The sequence below is a fragment of the Fopius arisanus genome, unplaced genomic scaffold, assembly GCF_000806365.1.
Source record: "Fopius arisanus strain USDA-PBARC FA_bdor unplaced genomic scaffold, ASM80636v1 scaffold00039, whole genome shotgun sequence".
Classification (NCBI taxonomy): domain Eukaryota; kingdom Metazoa; phylum Arthropoda; class Insecta; order Hymenoptera; family Braconidae; genus Fopius; species Fopius arisanus.
Genome location: NW_011887778.1, coordinates 205,581 through 224,717, shown reverse-complemented (window position 1 = coordinate 224,717; position 19,137 = coordinate 205,581). Strand labels below are relative to the sequence as shown.

Below are 19,137 nucleotides of genomic sequence, written 5' to 3'. Positions count from 1 at the left end.
GTATTTTATTCAGCAAAAAAGAAAAATAAATGAGACTAAAAAATTATAATGACTATATTCCATAATCTTGATTCGATGAATCATACAGAGTAAAGTACAATCTCAACTTATCACGTCATTAAATAGTTTTCATAATAGATCATACGAACATAAGCAACAGGATTTATCGACAATACAAAAATCAATGTTTCATTCTTTAACACAAGTTTTACAAAGATGATTATAAAAATACCAGACATTCAAATAAATTATTCAAATGCTATTCTTTGGCATTCACTCTCGTGGCATTTTGCACAAAGCCTGGAATACTTCGGCCACCTGTCAATTACGAGTTTTAAGTCGTTACAACTAAGTAATAAGTATCAGCAGTTTTTCAAAATTGCTAATTTGTATTTAATCCCTCTGGGAGGGAGAGGAGATTAACTATCTCCAGTGAATAAATAACAGTCAGTAGTTTAGGCTTGCAACCGAGCTATTTAACTAACGAGGGAATATTCAGACATTTGTTGTTGAGATTCGATTGGAGATTACGAGGGCTCAGTGCTGCGCTCCAGGTGATCACGATGCCATCGGGCCGTCCCTGTATGCATGCAACAAATCAATTTCCTTATTACTTGGGATACAATCGTCGTCGAACAACTGGGAGCTTGTTATTGTGATGAACTTCACTCCTCGATATGCCCAAATCCAATGAGAGAGTTTATTAATTTGAATGATATAACATGCAGCATGCAGTGCAGATGAGTGCGAAACTATAATAATAGTTGATGTGACGTGCACATATTTCAGATTGTTATAGTACTTCGTTAATTATTGGGAATACGCACATTAAGAATATTCAGCCTAAATCGTTTGGAGATAATTTAATCTTTATTGCCATTAGCTTCAAATATCCACATATATTTACAGCTTTATACAAGGACTAAATGAATAATCTCTTACGCCTCTCGTATTAGTTTTAATTCCTGTTCAATGGTTTTAATGTGTATATAAAGGTAATTTAAAAATGGGAGACAGGATTTTATGAACTGTGACTGTTAATGATGGACAAGTTAAAATTAATGAGTAAATCAATGGGAATATCGAGAGCATTTTCTCGACTGCTAAAACCCTGGAATGAATTATCGAAAAATACTATTTAATATCTTTAGAGCTGCAAACAACTGCCAAGCTGATCATTTTGATTATGATGTCCTCAATGACACCTTCCCAATATTCATTAATTCAATCAAACGAAAATGATCTACAAACTCCGACTGAATCGAGTTGAACCAGAATTCCAATCTACTCTCACTTTATAATTGTACAAATCTATCTATGGAATTCCCAAATTAGTGGATGTCAACTCTCATTTATATCGCGATGAACCCCTACATTTACGTAATACTGCAACGCATTGTTGTAAACAATTATTACAAAAGGCTACATCACTATATCCTCATAAATCATTAATCCCTCAGTTCCATAATCTCAGATCTCATGACTACATCTCTCTAGAATTAATACTATCACTTTTAAACTCCTAATCGTTATCTCCCAAAGAAAACAATTTTTATAATTTTTATCCAACAAAAATACCTCAAATGCATAAGTTACGTAATTCAAAATATCTAGTTAAAGCTTTCAATGCGTAATTCAACTCCATTCACTTTCTAACGATTTTTCAACGCCAACAATTTAATGAAACAAACGCGAACAAAATTCAAAATGAATTTTATTGATTGAGGAAGAAATATTCCGGAATATTTTCATCGAGATGCTCAGTTTATGCAGTCTTGAGCTGTTAATCATTGATGTTGGAGCTAGAATTATTGATTAAATATATTCTTTGGCCTTTGGAGCATCAATCGTAAATCTTCACTGAGATTACTTCATCGACATTCTTACGTTTCGAATGAAATATCGATGGAAAAACGACTAACTGTTAAATGTAAATCAGAACTATAATAGGAATATGGATGTAACTTGATGTTCAAAAATTCTAATTGACACCTCCATTACGTATCTCGAAACAACAAGAAGATTAAATAATATAGAAAAATAATATTCTACTTATACAAAAGTACAGATTGAAAAATCAGATCCTTAGATGTTAGAGAGGCAATGAAGCAATGGTTACACCTAATTATCGTGAGTTGAAACTATATGTTGCAAATGACAATCGTTTTGTTAATTAAATTATAACCGATGTTATCAGTACGATGAAAGCGAAGAGCCAATTTAACATCCAGTATAAATATTTCAATTAATCAAACAAATTGATAAACCTCATTATCACTGAAATATCACTGGATATTAAAAAAACCTTAAAAATATTTTATTGTAAATAAACCAGAGACCAGCACCATGTCGCATACTTTCAGCTGTTGAAAAACGAGTTGAGCCCTCGTTAATTAATAATTGAGCGCTAATTAATATTACACAGTGAGATGTTCATATTCATAATCAACCCCTTCGACAAGGACTTCAATCAATAAATAAAACAATCGATAAACAAAAATTAATCTATCGACCCCATCCAATCCACCAACTGTTAATAATTAAATAACTTCGGCGTTGTGTTACACACAGGCAGTAGTTCAATGCACTCGAAGACTCACATATCCCTCATTATATCTCTCATTAATTAATTAATTTCATTACCTCCAATTAAAACATTATTTATCCCTTGTGCTTGCAATAATTGATACTGTCTTTATTTTTAATCTCTATCAATGGATTTAAACTGTCGTTTACTTTTAGAATATGGTTTTTTTTTCAATCCTGCCTGTGTATATTAGTAATTATTTAAAATATTAGATGACGCACGCCGAAAAAACACCCATGACGCGTCAACCAATGTCCCCGCCGTAGTCCTGACCATTTAGGAGATTACGGTTGTAAATGGCAGCTCTGTAACTGTACCTATTTGTTGCTGGACGATCTGGTACTGGTGGCGGTACTAGACCAACATCAGGATTCAGTAGTACACCTCCACCTTCGTCAACTTCACCAATGCTGCTCTCCACGAGGGATGACTCAACCTCGGTAAATGCCAGACGAGAACGCAGGAGATAGGCGTACGTTTTGTATCTCTTCAACTAAATTTTTCCAATAAAAAACAACAAGAAAAAAAAATATATACATAATGTATCATAAATAATACTCGAGCTAAATATACACTCGATGAGTTGTTTAAGAAGAAGAAATGATTCTATAGGAATTGTAGTAGCTACAAAGGTCCCACAATTAAAAAAATGTGATTTTCTATGAATAACTCATTCACCTCGTAATGAAGATAGGTATCCTTCTCCTTGTAATTCTGAACAGTGAGAGCCTTGGCTCCACGCTCAGGTGGATGCCTCCGGTGCTCCTCCAGCTCTCCCTCAAGTCTATTCACCCTCTCTTCGTGGTCCCTTAATTGTTCTCTCTACAAAAAAAAAATTGAAAAAATTCTAGATGAAGTAATCAACTAACGACATTAATTACCAGGGAGCTAATTCTAGTTCAACTTAGCGTAGGCATGAGGTCCTAATCAGCGAAAGTAACAGTGAATTGGAAAGGTGAAAAATAAAATAAACTCGTGCTTGGACCGAGTGATGATGCTTACAGGCGTCAATTTGGTGTGACTGCAGGGAAGCAAAGGCCGTTGAAACTTTCGTTGTGAACCTACCGCTCCGGCGAGTGGCTGGCACGAAAAGCTCGCGCATACGAAATTTATCGTGTCAATCCATGACTGGAGCTCCTTCGAATCACTATTGTCCAACAAATTGATGAGTTAATGAATTAATAAATCGAGGAAAACCCTTTCAAGGATTGCCAAAAAAAAGAAAAAAAAATTAATCACCTAGTTTGGAAGAGATACTCGGCCTGATCAGCAGTTTGCAGTCTAAACACGTGCTGCTTCTTCGTGTAATCCGATGCCTTTGTCGCTAATGCATGATGAATTCTTATGGCATTGTGCAGGCTGTCATTACGAAAGCCATGCTCGTCTTTATGCAGATATAATACAAGTTCCCGAAGTGTACAGTAGTACATTTTCCAGCCTCGTTTACCAAACGGAGCTGCAATTAAAGGAACAAAATACTCTCATTCACAATATTCCCCCATTGGAAGGTTACAATTCATTTCGATAAACATGCAAATTGAATGGCATAATAATCCCACAATTGACATAAATAAACGTTAAATATTGGTACAAACTTTTCTTTCCATTAGCGTCGTAACAGCACTTGCGCATGACGTAACCCTTCTTGAATTCAGTAGCACCAGTGACATTTGGCACATCAAGAAATGGATTGCCGGATGCTGATATCGCTGGCCCATCGCCCTGCTGAATCACCTGAGACCCCATGTCCTCCCCCTGCTCATCACTTCAACAGTAAAAAATCCATTTTAAGGAGAATATTTTATTGTATTTCATTGACTGGAATGAATAATTCATACTGAACAGACAGGGCACAGTGGAAATATTGAAATTGATGTGGAATTTTCTCTTCAATACTGAATTAATTTGTGGAAATTATTTTTTATCTATCTGCACAAGAACCACTCGATGTACTTACAGTGCCCACTCGAGGGGATAAGACTTGATAGCTGTGTAGAGTTGTTTGAGTACCTCCCGAGGAAAATTATCACCGTCGTTTAGCTCCGAGAGATTCTCAATGAACTCGGAGCACGACATTTTTCTCCCGATATTCTGCCCATGAAGATCGGTATTGAGGAGCATAATAGCGCACGTCAATGTGTGCACAGCATCTGAAATGTCATTAAAATGAATAAAACCCCCCAGGAGGTATGATAACTGGTGGTCCACTGGGATATCAACCTTGTGAATTAAAGGAGCCGGGATTGCAGTCGATGTATCTCTTTGAAAAATGTACAAGCACACGTTCTCTCTCCTGAGTCTCACCAGTCAGTGAGAATTGGGCGAGAAACTTTCTGAGTGCCACGTCCAGCGTGTCCCCCTCAAAACTGAAATATCTCAGGTATTCCTCAGCAACTGCTCTGGAGAAATCGTTGCTGCAAGTAAAAATAGCATCACTCGAATGATAAACGAATTGAGAGACCGTGGAAATATCCGAGAAGTCATGCAAATAAATTATGCAATAAGCAACAGTGAAATTGTACTTTTTACTGAGATGCCTGGACACGTCTGACTTCTTGAAACCATCGAGCGAGTACAATCTCTTGGCCAATCTCACTGCTGACGGTAGATCAACAGCTTTAGGACTGTAATGGAAGCTATGCAGGCTCTCAATGTCACTCTCCTCGTCAGCTGATTGCGGTGGTGACTGTCCACTCTGTTTCTGTTCATCGCACGAACCAACATGTATTTCTTTTTCATCCTCGTATTCCTTCAACTCCTAACACCAGGGGTACGTACATTAGGAATCAACAGGATTTTACATTCAGATGAGACAGAGAATGGCTGAGATTGAGTGATAAAGTGATAATGAAAATAAAGAGACAATTGCTAAACGCTGTCGAAGAGGAGATGAACTATTCACAAATGTCAGGTGATGGGAGAACTACGTATTAAAAACAACAAAAGGATAATAATAAGGAAATATGTGGTCACAACTCACGCCAGACGATGGTCTCTGGTGTTCACTACCACCGCTGTTACTTCTCCTTCGATTTTTTGGACTGCTGCAACTTCTGCTCTCCTTCTCAGGCCCCTTCACCTGTATCACAATCCTGTGCTCACTCGACTGGCTGTGCTCCGCTCCATAACCAATGCTCTTTTTAGTTTTTCTCCTCTGCGGTGGTTCACTCGCGAGGATCGTCGAGTCACTGTCACTTGGATCACTAACCATCATAATATCACGTGCACTGAGAATATCCATAGTCTCTTCGTCATTGTAATCAGGGCTTGACATGTTGCTGATGGCCTCTGATTGGCTGAGATCGCCGTTAGTCGGATGAATGCTTGGTGTGCCTGCCTGGCAGTTGGGTAAATTTGAATTATTGTTGGATTGGGGAAAAGGATTTCCTGCTGATGGCAGAGGAAATCTGCGTGATCCAGAATTGGATGACATGACTGATGATGAGACTGAGGTTGGAGAGGCTGGGGATAGAGATCGCTGTGGACTTGTACCCTCTGAGCTGCTGGATGACTGGGATGAGCTGCCATTCTGACAGCACGAGGTGCGATCCGATGCTGATGCCGAGGGGGAACTCACTGGTGCATTATACGTCCACACAATTCTCTCACTGGATATACCTATACCCTGTCCACTGTCGGGCCGAGTGTCCAACAGTGTATTGAGACTTGATGTGACATCCTCATCGATATCAATGTCCACAGCACTCATCGATGGATCCTTCTGGAACTGGAGGTGATCCTCGGACCTCGATGTCCTCACGAAACCACTCGAGTAACCAAAATTCGTGACATTTGACTTGGTATCGACTATGCTTGGACACTGGTTAGGATCACGTTTACCTGTACCCACTGGTGAGGTCGTCGCTGAATTAGAACCAGTAGTTTTGTACGAGCGATGGCCCAGCATCTCGTTTGGACTCGTTGGAACTGAGTTGTGATGGTGATGATTGTGATAATTGTGATGACGATGGATGTAATGGTTGTTGTAACGAAGGGAATCAACTTTTTTCTGGTATTTCGGTAGGAAACCAGTGCTCTGTTGAGTTCGAGAGAGATTCAGCATGAGATCTCCTGTCATCATGTATGCCTCGAATCTCGGTGTATTTTTTTGCCTTGTAAATTTGTCGCCTGATAGGGGCTCCCACTGGGCACGTTCCTCCTCTTTGAAACTGTCTGTAACTGGTAAAATCGCCTCAAACTCGGATGAGCCTGAGGCATCGCTGTATGATCCATTACTTCGTGATGCATACTGCGCACCAGTTGGTGCCTGTGGCGAACCAACTGGCAACTCCGGTGATCCACCCTTTCTTCCCTTCACCTTCTTCTTCTTCTCCTCGCTGTTACCAGAGTTTGCTCTTCCATCTACACCCACACGTGGACAACTCACTTCGTCCACAAACTCCTGCCCCGGGGCTAGTAATCGTCTCACGTGTGCTTTTATCGCTGGATCTGCAAATATTTTTCATTCCTCATGCTCCAGCCATGTCTCACAAATTTTTATCACGATTTCCATTGAGATGATTCATTTACACGAGAATTATTGTTTTTGCTCTCATCTAACTAAAAATAAAAATATCTCTCAAAATATTTTCACCAAAATGACCACCAAAAAAACTTTTTGATACTGATAATTGATGGGAACCGCGGACATACGTCCTATCTGAGAGGCTTCACTCCATTGACTCATTCATTCGAAATACTAAGCACCAGTGAAAAGACACACGGGCAAATTCACACACACACACACACTTTCTCGACCACTGGAAATCGAGAGGAATCTTTTACCGTATCCATCCTAGCTGGTTCTCCTTTTTCACTCAGTACCTATCCAAGTGAAACCTCAACCACTGTACTGGATATTTCTGTACACTGATGCTTTGTATAGCTCCATTCAAGTATCGAGGAAGAAACGTCACTGATAAACCCACTCCTCTCGCGGAATTTTATCGCTCATTCCTGATGTCATGAATGGGTGAGAGTATCGTGCCGATTTTATTCTACTATTTCTCGGTATTAAAAAATTTAATGAATAATACTTTTCAATTTTAACACCGACCAAGCCGCCCCACCCCATCAAGAAAAAATAAATCCCCAACACTCCACCAAGTCTTCATCCACTCACACAACATTCAATGGAATTTTTCTCTTGAAAAATGTAAAAAATGGAAAAATTTACTCACCCCTCCGGAGCTTTAGGGTGACTGGATCCGAGGACAATCGTAAACATTTGAGCACTGAAATGAAAAAATTAACGAAACAATTTTTCTGGGAGTTTAATTTCTCTGGGATTTGCACGATTGTGAGGGAATGGGGTTGATATTGTCATTATTATAGGATTTTTTGGTAATGGTTTCTCCAGTGTCTGGAGGATGACGGGTAAATTTGGACTGCACACCCACCGGCGGCAATGAAAGTCAGAGGTACATGGACATTCTCTCTCACTTGCACCAAGTGTGCGTTAGGTCAGGATAAGGTCGATTCATTGCGCCAGCGCAACCCACCCGCACGAGATTATCCGTTGGATTTAAGGCAACCAATGTTGACACTAGTGACGATGGTTATATCAACTTGTAAATTCCCAGTGGACATTTTCCACGAGGAGAACCTTTGGAAAATTCACTTATCCTTCAAACACCATTTTCCTCTCTTCTCGATTCAATTTACCCTTGTCAAGGTTATAATTGATCCATCAATCAATTTATTATTAATCATTCGTTAATTATTCGTGAATTATTATCTCATTGCTTACGTGCACGATTTTCCATCGGATTATCCAAATTTAATTCCATAATCATCCTGTCTGAATGAAATTTTGAAATCTACAATTTTTCATTGTAAAGGTAAATACACAAAATATAAAAATCGAATGAAAGGATGGGGTGAGTCAATACATTATTCACGGAAAAAAGAGGAAAATCGTATCGACGTATATTACCCCGAATGGAGTGAAGTGAATTTCAAAGTTTTCCAATTCTCCAACTTCATCAATAATTCATGCAAACACGATATTTTTTCAATGCACTCCACTAATGCATCACTCATCTCGCAGTTTGAATTACTCAAATTAACCCCGGGGAAAAGTCCAATTAAAGTATTGAACAGGGAAATTTATTTTTAGATATGCGCGGTGAGAATTCTCTTACCTTCCTTGGTGGTGAAACGATTAACGTCGATGTCGTTTACGCCGAGGATTACGTCTCCAGCTTCTACCTGCAAAGGAGAGATCATTACTTTTAATTACTGGGGGTCATAGTTCATGAAAATTATTGAAAGAAAAAAAAAGCGTCGAGGTTCTCAAGATATTATCAAGGATGACGCGACAGTGTCGAGTTGAATGCATATCACGAGGATGCGATTTTTTTTTTAAATTATTTAAATTCCCTCCACTCCATAAAATTCAATGCCCGAAAATTGTGTTTTTTTCATTTTTGCTAACGTATTTCATACGACTAACTACGTAATTTGGGAAAGTTCAGTAATCCACATGTCTCCATAAAATAATCCTTGTAGTTTGTCGGATAAACCGTGGAGAATGTGTCGCAAGTCCACCGAGCCGCAAAATTGAATCGTCACAGAGGCCAGCCGCGACGGTGATGCCACGCGTGATTACGATCCATGACCCTCCACCCCCTCCGCCCCATCCAAAATATAATATCATCCACGAGTGCATGCACATGCATAACACCACCCCCAGAGAACGATAAATTGTACGTTAAAACCCAAGTTATTTCGCATCTACAATGATTTACCTCATCCTCCAGTCGATTGTAAACTACGTAACTGTATCTGTCTGTTTTAGAATTGTTCAAATGTTCAAATGGCCAACAGCAGCATTTGCACAACGAAAAAACCTTCATTTCACTAATTACCAATAATTCAAGTCCCCCAAACCGATCAAGAGCCCTTCCTCATTACCACTTCCCTCTTCTATCAATAAACATAATTTTTTACTATTCAATTAATCAACTCCAATAATTTACTACTGCGTTCTAAGTTCAATCATTTCAATTGAACATGATGAGTGAGCAATCCTGTTCAATTATCAGAGTCGAAAAAAAATATTCCAACAAAAAAAACCAATGTTTAATACTCTTTTCGACGATTAGAGGAGCACTGATTTTTTTTTAGACCTGAGATACCCACTGATCTCCCTCTGGTGTCTCAAAACCCTCACCCAGTCGTTATTTATATCCGTGATATTGACATTGTTCCATTAAAAATGTATATCAACACATCCCGTGCTTTTCAACCGACGAAACTTTGATGTTGCCATTTTGCTCCTAACCCTGGATTTAAGAATGTTCTTTTAATTGAAAATTCGGTTGAGCTTCCTGGGGCCGGTTTGAAACCACTTAAAGGCCTCCAACGTGCTGACAGCTCTGGTGTTATTTTAGTGTGTCAGAACATTGTGAAATCTTGAGGGCCACCCCAAAAAGCGCTTATAGAAGTCACTCGAGTTGATCCCAGTGTTTAGGGGTTGATTAATCCCTCTTATCCCATTTAATAACCATTTTGAATTATCATTTAATCATTTAATTAAATAAAAATTCATCAGAGCGTTGTGTGCTCCTGCAATTATCGTACCGTAACGATTGAATGTCCTTTGTGAAATAGAATGACACCCCCAGATGAATCATTGTCAGTCGATGGCGGGAATTTTTTTATTCATTCCCATCCACGTGCCAGTGTCACGCAAAGTCCCATTGACAAAAGCCCGCAGACGTCACGCAGGTGAACATCAAACGCAACCCGAACAAATTGACGCTTTAAATACCCATTTTGGCCTCTGCGTGTACCACTATTCCAACCAGACAAACACCTTTCCACCATTTCTCCCCTTTTTTTTTTTTATTCCAGTTCTCCTCATTTCTTTTGCTATCCTCATTCGCTCGTTATTTCCATCAGGCCAATAGTCACGCCATGAAAGCACCAGCACGTGGGAGGAAAATCACGAGGCTCTGTAAATAATAGCTTCATTCCTCGTGCTGCTGGAATGAGTTGGCCAATCGATCATTGTTACCCGTTTTTTCATCCCTTATTCTCATTCTCCGTTTACTCAAATTGACCCTCAACCCTGAGCCTCAAAGTCGTAATCCACGTCTAATCAAAATATTCACCTGCCATTCACCTTCGATCAGGTAAAAAATCATGTAGTCAAATTAAATAGCTGAATTGCAAATAAATTAATTGCAGGAATACGCGGTCTACGCTCTTTAATTTTGCAAGAGTATAAAATTCATACGTTCGTGCTTGATTTTCCCCAAAAATTACCCAGCGAAATTCTCTCTGGTTTTTTTTTTGAACCACTGAACCCACTGGCATCTGAATTAGCCGGACGTTGGGGAGTTTGGCGAGCGCGGCTTCCTCGCTCTCTGACTGTCCCTCATTCTTTGTTTCCTTCCCCAATGCATATTCATAACACCAAGAGGCACGTACTGCACACATGGTAAACCCGTATGGATGTGCACACGCGACATAATACCGGAATTAAACTTCAAAACTAATCTCGTTGAGATTCTCCTTCGACCTGCTTTCCATTCAATTTTTCCCAGGGACTGACAAAACGATTTCAACCAAAAATTCATTCACTCTGGAGATGTATATATTATCAGGAGAACCTTATGCCCGAGCTGAGGCAGCTCCAGGGGTCCGAAAAAAAAAATTATTACCACGAGTAGATCATCTTCTTCATAAAATTCAAGGATTCGAATTGTTAATTAAAATGCACATCTCCACCTCAGAATGAAATACCATTAGCATTTCAAGGAATAGTGGTGATTGTCTCTCGATTACGTAAAGAGCTTCTCGCAATTCACTTCGTCTTTTCATCCAAGATTATCTCTGAGAGACACCCTGGCGTCCCGAAGCCCTTGGAAAAAAAAGCCCCAGACAGTAAAATCGATGACTAGTGTCTAGATGGCATCTAACCAATGCCTCGTCACATCCGGTGAATTTTCGTGGTGTTTCGAGTGAGAATTTGGCATATCAGTTCGTCATGTCCCCTGTCACTTAACTCTTGACCTAATAAACACCCTGGGGTCAACAAAGGTGGACAACCCAGGGGTAGTTCAACTGCCAGACACTTCTCTGGTTTCGATCAACCTCTCTCACTTAACATGAAATCATTGGTGACATCCTCTCCCTCGAGCGAAAATTCATTCATCAGATTCATCGGTGATTTACCTCAGATTTCGACACCAGGAGTGGACCGAAATACATCAATGAGGGAAATCTATTCGAGAATCGGTGACTGAATCTCCAGAAATCCAGTGGATGTTACCATTTTTACAGAAAAAAATTAAAGCTACGAGGATATTCATCAAAAGCTCCACTTCTTCAATTGAATTGACTCATCTCCTTTTACCGCTAAATCCTTCGTTATTTTCCTTGAAAAATAAAGACGTAAAAGAAAGTCGCACTCACTAGCTAGTCAAAATTCCCAATTCCAAGACCTATTGCACTCCATTCACCCCTCGCAGCATTCAAATAAAATTACTTTTCTCCTGAAAACTTTCAGCCTGGAATCGAAGTCCTGTTTTACGTCAACTCTCACCCCCAACTGTATCCCCAGGATTTTCCCCAGCAATCGTATTGCTTCCAGAAAAAAGCCTCTCATTTCTTAGCTGAAAATTACACGTACATACATCTTCATATGAGTACTAATGTGAGTTTCGTGTCGTTGAATCGCAGGAGAAAATGTCCACGTGGAATTGTCGCATGACACAATCTAGCTATTTTTTTTCCTCTCATTTTCTCCTTCTATTTCTGTTACACGTGGGATTGGCTTGTAGAAGTTTGAAAAAAAGAGAGAAGGAAAGGTTCCATTCAACCAGGGAGTCTCAACAGCTTTAACTGGAGTAAAACGAGAGACGCAGAATTTTTTTTTTCTGTCGTTCCTTCGTTTTTATTTAGCCGGAATCGTGTGTGGAGGTCTTGTACGTGTGTTAGTCTGCGAAAAGCTCTGAGCTATTCATCACTGTCCCAATAGGAATCTTCACTGCGTATCTGGAACACATTTGCTTTTAGTATTGTCATTCAAATGTTTCCTTTATTTTATCCGATTCTTGAGCTTCCTTTTTTTTTACGCCAGTTTGTGAATAATAAGGAGAGGGGAAATTATTCACGTGCCGCTGAGTTTCATTTTAAACTTTTCGTCGAGCGTTCATGAGGATTCTTGAACTTTCGTGTTGCTCGGGAATTTATTGAGGTTGTTATTGCAGGAGTGGTATAAAATTAAGGAAATTATGGAAATAAACGTTCTTTATGTGGATGGAGAAGTTATTTCGATTTTGAGAGGATTCAGGTTTCCTGGATTAACGAAAAATTCCAGTGGAGAATGTATTACTGTTTATTATAAAAAAATTGTGTGTATCGATTATTGAAAAGTGAAGACCGAATGAGTGGAATCATAAATCCAGAAAGTTTTCCGATAAAATCGCTGTCACTGGTTCCTATCGTACGCTTCCAGGATGAAACCTCACGCTTGCAACATGAAGAGAAATGGAGAAATAAAAAATAGTCGATTTTCATCATTTTTAACAGTCGAATAAAAGTTGTCGTGAGTTTGCTGGAGTACCTCCAGCCTCATCTGTCCTAATTCTCATTATTACTGCCTCCCAAAAGGCGACAGGATGACTCACTAATCAAGACAAATCGAACAACTGAAAACTTTGGCTTCACCCGAAATGTGAGAAAGATGAGGCGTAATTTAATGTGTAGCTGCACTCATTCATTATCCTCTGGAGTGGAATAAAGGCTTGCCCATTGGCCAACAATTTTCAGCATTCAACCCACGGAAACTCAACACCACGACACCAGTCTCATTCCAAGGTGGACCTCACTAACGAAATTTCTTCGACAATTGGATTAGCCCTGTGTGCAGAGACAGTTCTCTTACCTCTGGGCCATTTCGGTTGAAGTACAACTAGGGGTTGAGGGGGTTCGGTGACCCCAATTCCTACGGCTTATTCCTTCCACCAGGGTGGCTTATTTTCTCCATGGGGGTATGAGATACGAGAACAAGGAGTTGGAAAAATACTGAAAGATGAAGGCTCCCTTTTTTTCTTCTTCTTCTATCTCCACAAATTGGGGATACGAAATTGTCTTGGAGAAAAGACAAATAAGGATATTCAAAGAGAATGCCGACGACTCGGGAAAAATGGAGAAAAATTTATTGAACAATATGAGAAATGCTGGACGCTTGATGGAGCGTTTTATCTCGATGGGAGTCATTGAATTGGCGCCCTTAAGATTCTCAGTCACCTTGCGACAGGACAACATGCGATTGCCATGACAAATGAAAAAAAGGGAGATAAGGACATCCAAACAAGGAATTCTCGAAGGAAAATACGAGTTACGTGAACGGATTACGAGCCCAACAGGAGATTGGGTGCTCTCCACATTTCCCTCACCGGAGGGCTGGAGGCTAGGATCGATGTCTAGGTCTCTGAATGTACGCACAATCAACTGCCACATACTCGTATTTCCCATGGCACGTGTTTTACCTTTTTTTTTTCTCAGTAAGACAATCTACTTGTTTTTCCTCGTTATTCTCGCGTCATTTTCCCTTCCTGAAGAGAGAACGGGGAAAGTGGAGATTTTCCATGAATTTTTTCCACGAGTGGGCGACGTTTTTGGCTATTATACCTATTGATGGAAAAATGTGGAGCCACTCGGGTTTTCAATGACAGGGAAAAGTTTTAAGGACGAAAATAGCCTGAGTACCCTGAATTATCCGCATAAGTACTCGAATTACCTGACAAGTGCTCTCATAAATTTAAACTTTCCATCCCTTCACCCACTTGTTCGTGTATTCCAATGTCTTCCACACGATTTTTAGGGTAGATTGTACGATAAAATGAGCAAAATTACGTTTAATAATCTTCGTTTCTACTGCAACCAGGGTAATTAAACGTAAATTCAGTGGTGAAGTGGTGAAACGTGGCAGAACAACTGGATTTTCCCATCTCATTAAACATGAAATAATCTCGATGAAGAGGTATTCCAGAGAGAGATATCACCGAGAACTTCCATTGGGTTGTAAAAGTAACCATTAAAAATTCCAAAGTTCGATGAATGATTCACAAGTTAAGGGCAGTGTTTTATTTTTTTTCCCACGAAATATTTCATGTGAAAATACTTCGAGACACTGAACTACTTGTGCATTTTACGATACAACGGTAAATTCCAGTCGATCGGTCGTAATATCGACGGTGAAGTGTTCACAACGCAGAATCGATATTGAAAACAGGGAAAAGTTGAAGCACTTGGTTTTGTTGTTGTAACCCTCTCTATTTCCCTCGCCATCGATATTACGTCTGTGAAATTTGCCAACCAAGGCGCCGCCTTTCTACATCCAAGTCGAATCACCCGGAAACGGAAAAGTACTTCAACCTCCGCCTCCACTCGTCATTGACAAACATCGTCGATGTGAAATTGCGTAGGAAGGTGCATACAGTTGCCAGGTGAGACCCACCTACATTTCCCTATCTTTCCTGCGCGTATTTACCCATCAAAACTGTCACCCAAACATAAAAATTACAGTGCACCCAGATATTTGCCAATCACCCTAAGTGTATCGCGCGAATTTCCCTATTTCTGTCTCCCCATCTCCGAAAAAACATTTAACCAAGGTAATTCCCTGAAAAGGTTTCAGAGTTATGCGCTATAAACTTTTTCCACTTTTAAACAATCCCCCAATTCCCCAGGTATTTTCTGAAAATTTCAACAATTTTATGTCTTTATTCATTATGCATGGAAAGTTCTCTCCCAAGTGGAAGTTCATTCTTAATCACACGGGGTAGTCAGCTGAACTACCATAAATACTTTATGATATTCGGCATCTTCATTTAGCTACCCTGTCTTCCTGATGTGCCTGAGAGAATGAAATGAGTAATGCCAAGATGTTTTATTAGTATGCAGACGATGTGTGAGATAAAGGCGATGGAGAATGACACCGGAAGTGAATAGCCCAGGTCAAGCCTGACGATTAACCCTCAAACAATATTATCCACTGGCTCTGTCTCGAGGTACCCCCTTGAATCAACAATCAACAACATAAAAAGACGTCTTTGCGTGCCACACGAATGCAGCTGTTTTTTTTTCTTCTTATCCCCTGTATATTCCCTCCTTTCAGTTTTCATCCGCCCTTTTGGAGTTGGCAGGGTGCACCATGCAACACTACTCAATTACTCATAACGATAAAACGAAAAAAAAAAAACCAGCAGGTATGAGAAAATTGATTCAGCTTTGATTCGCAGGGCACATGTTGGGGGAATTTTAGACTGGATTTTTAATCGACTTTTCGTGTTTTATTACTTTGATGTTGTCGGTTGCTGGGGATTACGTGCATCGCGGTCTTGAGGGAAACCCCAGTGGCAGGTCAACAGACCAATGGGGATGGAGTGAAGTATTCGCGGTGGATAATTGGATTTTGTGGATTGACATTATTTGCAACTCCAGCGTGGGGTGGAGAATTCACGGTTGAAAGTTGCACGGTTATTCGCTGTGACATTTTCGGTAACTAGTTGTGAATGGGTGGAAGTCACGAGTGGGCGAGATATCGGCATATAGATAACCTTCGAATCACTCATCAATTTTCCATAAATCTGATTGCAAAGTTTGTTTTGTGAATACCTGATGTGGAAGCGGATTGGGAGGAATTCCAATAATACTAGCGTATATGGCGCGCCACGCAGGCCTATCTACACTTATGGATGTTATCTTTTGATATAAAACGAAACCGAATGCGCGCTCCGCCCCCACCATTCGATTCCGTTGTAAATATTTTTTTTATATTACATAATTTTCAAAAATTAAATAAAAAAAATACCTATATTTTAATACTGATAAAAAAACACCCACAATTTTTGAAATCCCCTCATTGTTTCCAGCATATTCCAATCGCGTAATAATCCCCGGGCCAAACTAGACGCTGGCCCGTCGGCAATTAAAAGGCGCTCGATCCTTGCAATTTACGTTTCACGGAAACCAACGACGAGAGGGCCTCGTATAAAAACAGAGAAAGAAAAAAGAAGGGAATTAAAAAAAAAGGGGAAAAAAAAGAGTGTCACAGAAATACGAGGTCGCTCCACTTTCCCAGCAGCCCTCTGTTTCTCTATATTTAAATTCACGTCTCATTTTTTCTCGCCTCTCCTTTTTTTTTTAATTCCCTCCATAAAGTTTACACTGCCACGGCGTTTAAACTCATCTACACGGGAAATTTACGTGAACTGGTTGAGAATAGTTGGAACTATTAATCGCGAGAAGATTGGTAGCTAGTGCTGTACCCTCCCACTCTCGGATCCACCCTATCCTCGCCTTATCTACCAGTCAATTACGATAATTGTAACTGGTCAATATATCAATGGACAGTGGCCTCGTCGAATAACGGTGGAATTGCGATTCGCATTGATCCATTATTTTTAAAAAGATAATCTTTCTTTTCTCTTATCATTCAGATGCATAAGAGTACGAGGGAAAAAATAATTTTGATGCATGAAACTAAAATCGTACGAAAAATCCATCAAATATCCAATCGTTTCCCCGGGAGAATTCTCTCTCCCCAATGGCAAAATCTAAAAATGTTGAGATGTTGTTTGGAACACTGGCAATGGAAAATCATCCCAGTGGCATCAATTCCCCCACCACATCCGGGGATAATCGCAATTAAATCGTTGAATTTATAACATCGTGAGTGTTTGATTAATTGGAATGAGTATCTAGGTCAGAGGTGGCAACAAAAAGTATTCCATTCGGAAATTGAGGATGAATTTCGCATGAGAGGAGATAAAGGCGTTGTCCCTGCGATAGACCCAGTGCGAGAACATCAATGACTCCCCCCCCCTTTTTGTTACTATGATAGACCCATAATTTTGCCATTCCCAACTCGATTGACCTCGTACGAATAATTTTTTTTAATTTTAACCTTCAGAAAGAATAACAACGATTAAAGCTGTGGAAGGTGCACCGGTGGTTCTCGGTGGAAAAGCACTATTTTATCATCCACTTGTTTCCGAGACACTCGTCACAAGAACTGCCACTTTACTATTTACTATGTGTAATACACTTTTAAAAGCTCAACACTCGAGCTCAAGATACGCAGGAAACGTCTCCTCAATCTCAAGACATGAAAGACAAAATGCAAAATCCCGAATATCCCGGAAATTTTTCCCACGAACGATGAAAATAGATTGAATTCTTTTCATCCTCTCAATCCCTTCATTCTTTCCCCAAAAAATAAAACCTGAAGAATCCAATGAGAAGTCATGACTTCTGGACCGGAGTGCATCATTCTTAAACTCGAAACGAATCATTTCATCACTCATCCCTAATTGACGAGTTATCACCTTAATGAGCTGTGATAATGAAAACTGTCAAAGGCATGTTTTCCCACAGAATGTGGTACATCAATCGAACAACCAAAACAATCCGTTAATTCCTGTTTTCGCCATTGAATGAGCCTGAAGGTAGCACACGCAAGTAAAATACCCTCGGAATAACGAACGGGTCGATACGCCCGTAATTCGCTTGGTAAAGGTGCAAAATCCGTTTAAAAAGGAAAATTAATTGTTTGTTTAATTCCACGACTCACCTTTCCGCACTCAGCTGCCGGTGAATTTTCAACAATATCGTAGATGACGTGAGGTAACCCGGCAGTACCAAGCAGGGAGAATCCGAATCCCGCTGTGTCGTTTCTGCTAAGCGTGACCAGCAGCTCCTCAGCCATGTTTTCACCTCCCTCACACCACAGACATCGATCCCCGTGGGTTTAATAACTCAAGGGGAGAATCCCGTGACAAAGAAAAACCCCAGCGAATCTCAAGTTTTCCAAAAAAAAACCGTTGAATTATTATTCAACTCGATCGATTTTTTAACACTCGCCAGTCACTCACTGGTTTCCCGCGTTTGTTGACACACGATGATCACTTGACAATTGTTTATACGATTGCACTCCCCGTTTATTATTGCTCCCCTTGGAGGGAGATATTGAAATGCAAAACTGAGGAATATCCAAGACTGCAACTCCTGCGCCCTCAACTCTCTCACTCACTCTCAACTTGGATTCACTGTCCTTGTCACTCCGCTCAGACGCCGGATACCCTTCTGCTTCACTTTTTTTCAACGTTTTTTTTTCTTTTTATTTTTACGTTTACCCCCCTTTTTCCTTGGCACTACACCTCTGAGATTCACAGCACCACCGGGGAGTGGAACAGGCTGTTGTTTTGGAGCTTGTCGTTATTATTTTGGGGGAGGATTGGGGAGTGTTTGGATCACCCTGCTGACACCTCCGCTGGTGCTCCGTGACAACGACCACCGTGTTCAGGCGATATGTGCACGATTCGTTGGCATCACACACGGGGAATAGGTGAATAATGGAACAACACACACACCCTATCGTACCGGCGTGTGCACCGCAACTGGTACTGGTTATGGGGGTGGCGCCACCTCCAGGGGCCACAGCTGGCATTCACTGGACGTGTCAAATTCACTTGACTTTTCCATTTCCCATTTTTACCATACTTATATTTTATTGACAACACAGTAATAAT

At 40.1% G+C, this 19,137-nt stretch overlaps 1 protein-coding gene across 4 annotated transcripts; it reads right to left on the bottom strand.

Moving 5' to 3' along the window:
- Positions 1-30: 30 nt before the first annotated feature.
- Positions 31-18,953, bottom strand: Efa6 (Exchange factor for Arf 6). 4 transcript variants are annotated; one of them, XM_011304763.1, is made up of 13 exons: positions 18,180-18,953; positions 8,731-8,797; positions 7,768-7,821; positions 5,568-7,036; positions 5,110-5,345; positions 4,808-5,001; positions 4,545-4,737; positions 4,183-4,352; positions 3,827-4,043; positions 3,590-3,734; positions 3,266-3,409; positions 2,905-3,080; positions 31-580 (listed from the first exon to the last, which is right to left on the bottom strand). In XM_011304763.1, the coding sequence occupies exons 1-13, from the start codon at positions 18,312-18,314 to the stop codon at positions 559-561; spliced, it is 3,222 nt and encodes a 1,073-aa protein (XP_011303065.1). In that variant the 5' UTR covers positions 18,315-18,953; the 3' UTR covers positions 31-558. The 4 variants fall into 4 exon arrangements, with proteins under 4 accessions (XP_011303065.1, XP_011303063.1, XP_011303066.1 ...); XM_011304761.1 differs by lacking the exon at positions 31-580 and having other exon boundaries at positions 589-3,080; XM_011304764.1 differs by lacking the exon at positions 31-580 and having other exon boundaries at positions 589-3,080; positions 5,110-5,288.
- Between the last annotated feature and the right edge of the window lie 184 nt (positions 18,954-19,137).

Excerpts from the sequence above, each read along its gene's own strand:
- Efa6 (XM_011304761.1), bottom strand. The coding sequence starts at position 18,314 with ATGGCTGAGGAGCTGCTGGTCACGCTTAGCAGAAACGACACAGCGGGA. Across the intron at positions 7,822-8,730 it reads TCGTTTCACCACCAAGGAAG|TGCTCAAATGTTTACGATTG; the intron begins GTAAGAGAATTC and ends TTTTCATTTCAG. Across the intron at positions 4,353-4,544 it reads TATCCCCTCGAGTGGGCACT|TGATGAGCAGGGGGAGGACA; the intron begins GTAAGTACATCG and ends TTACTGTTGAAG.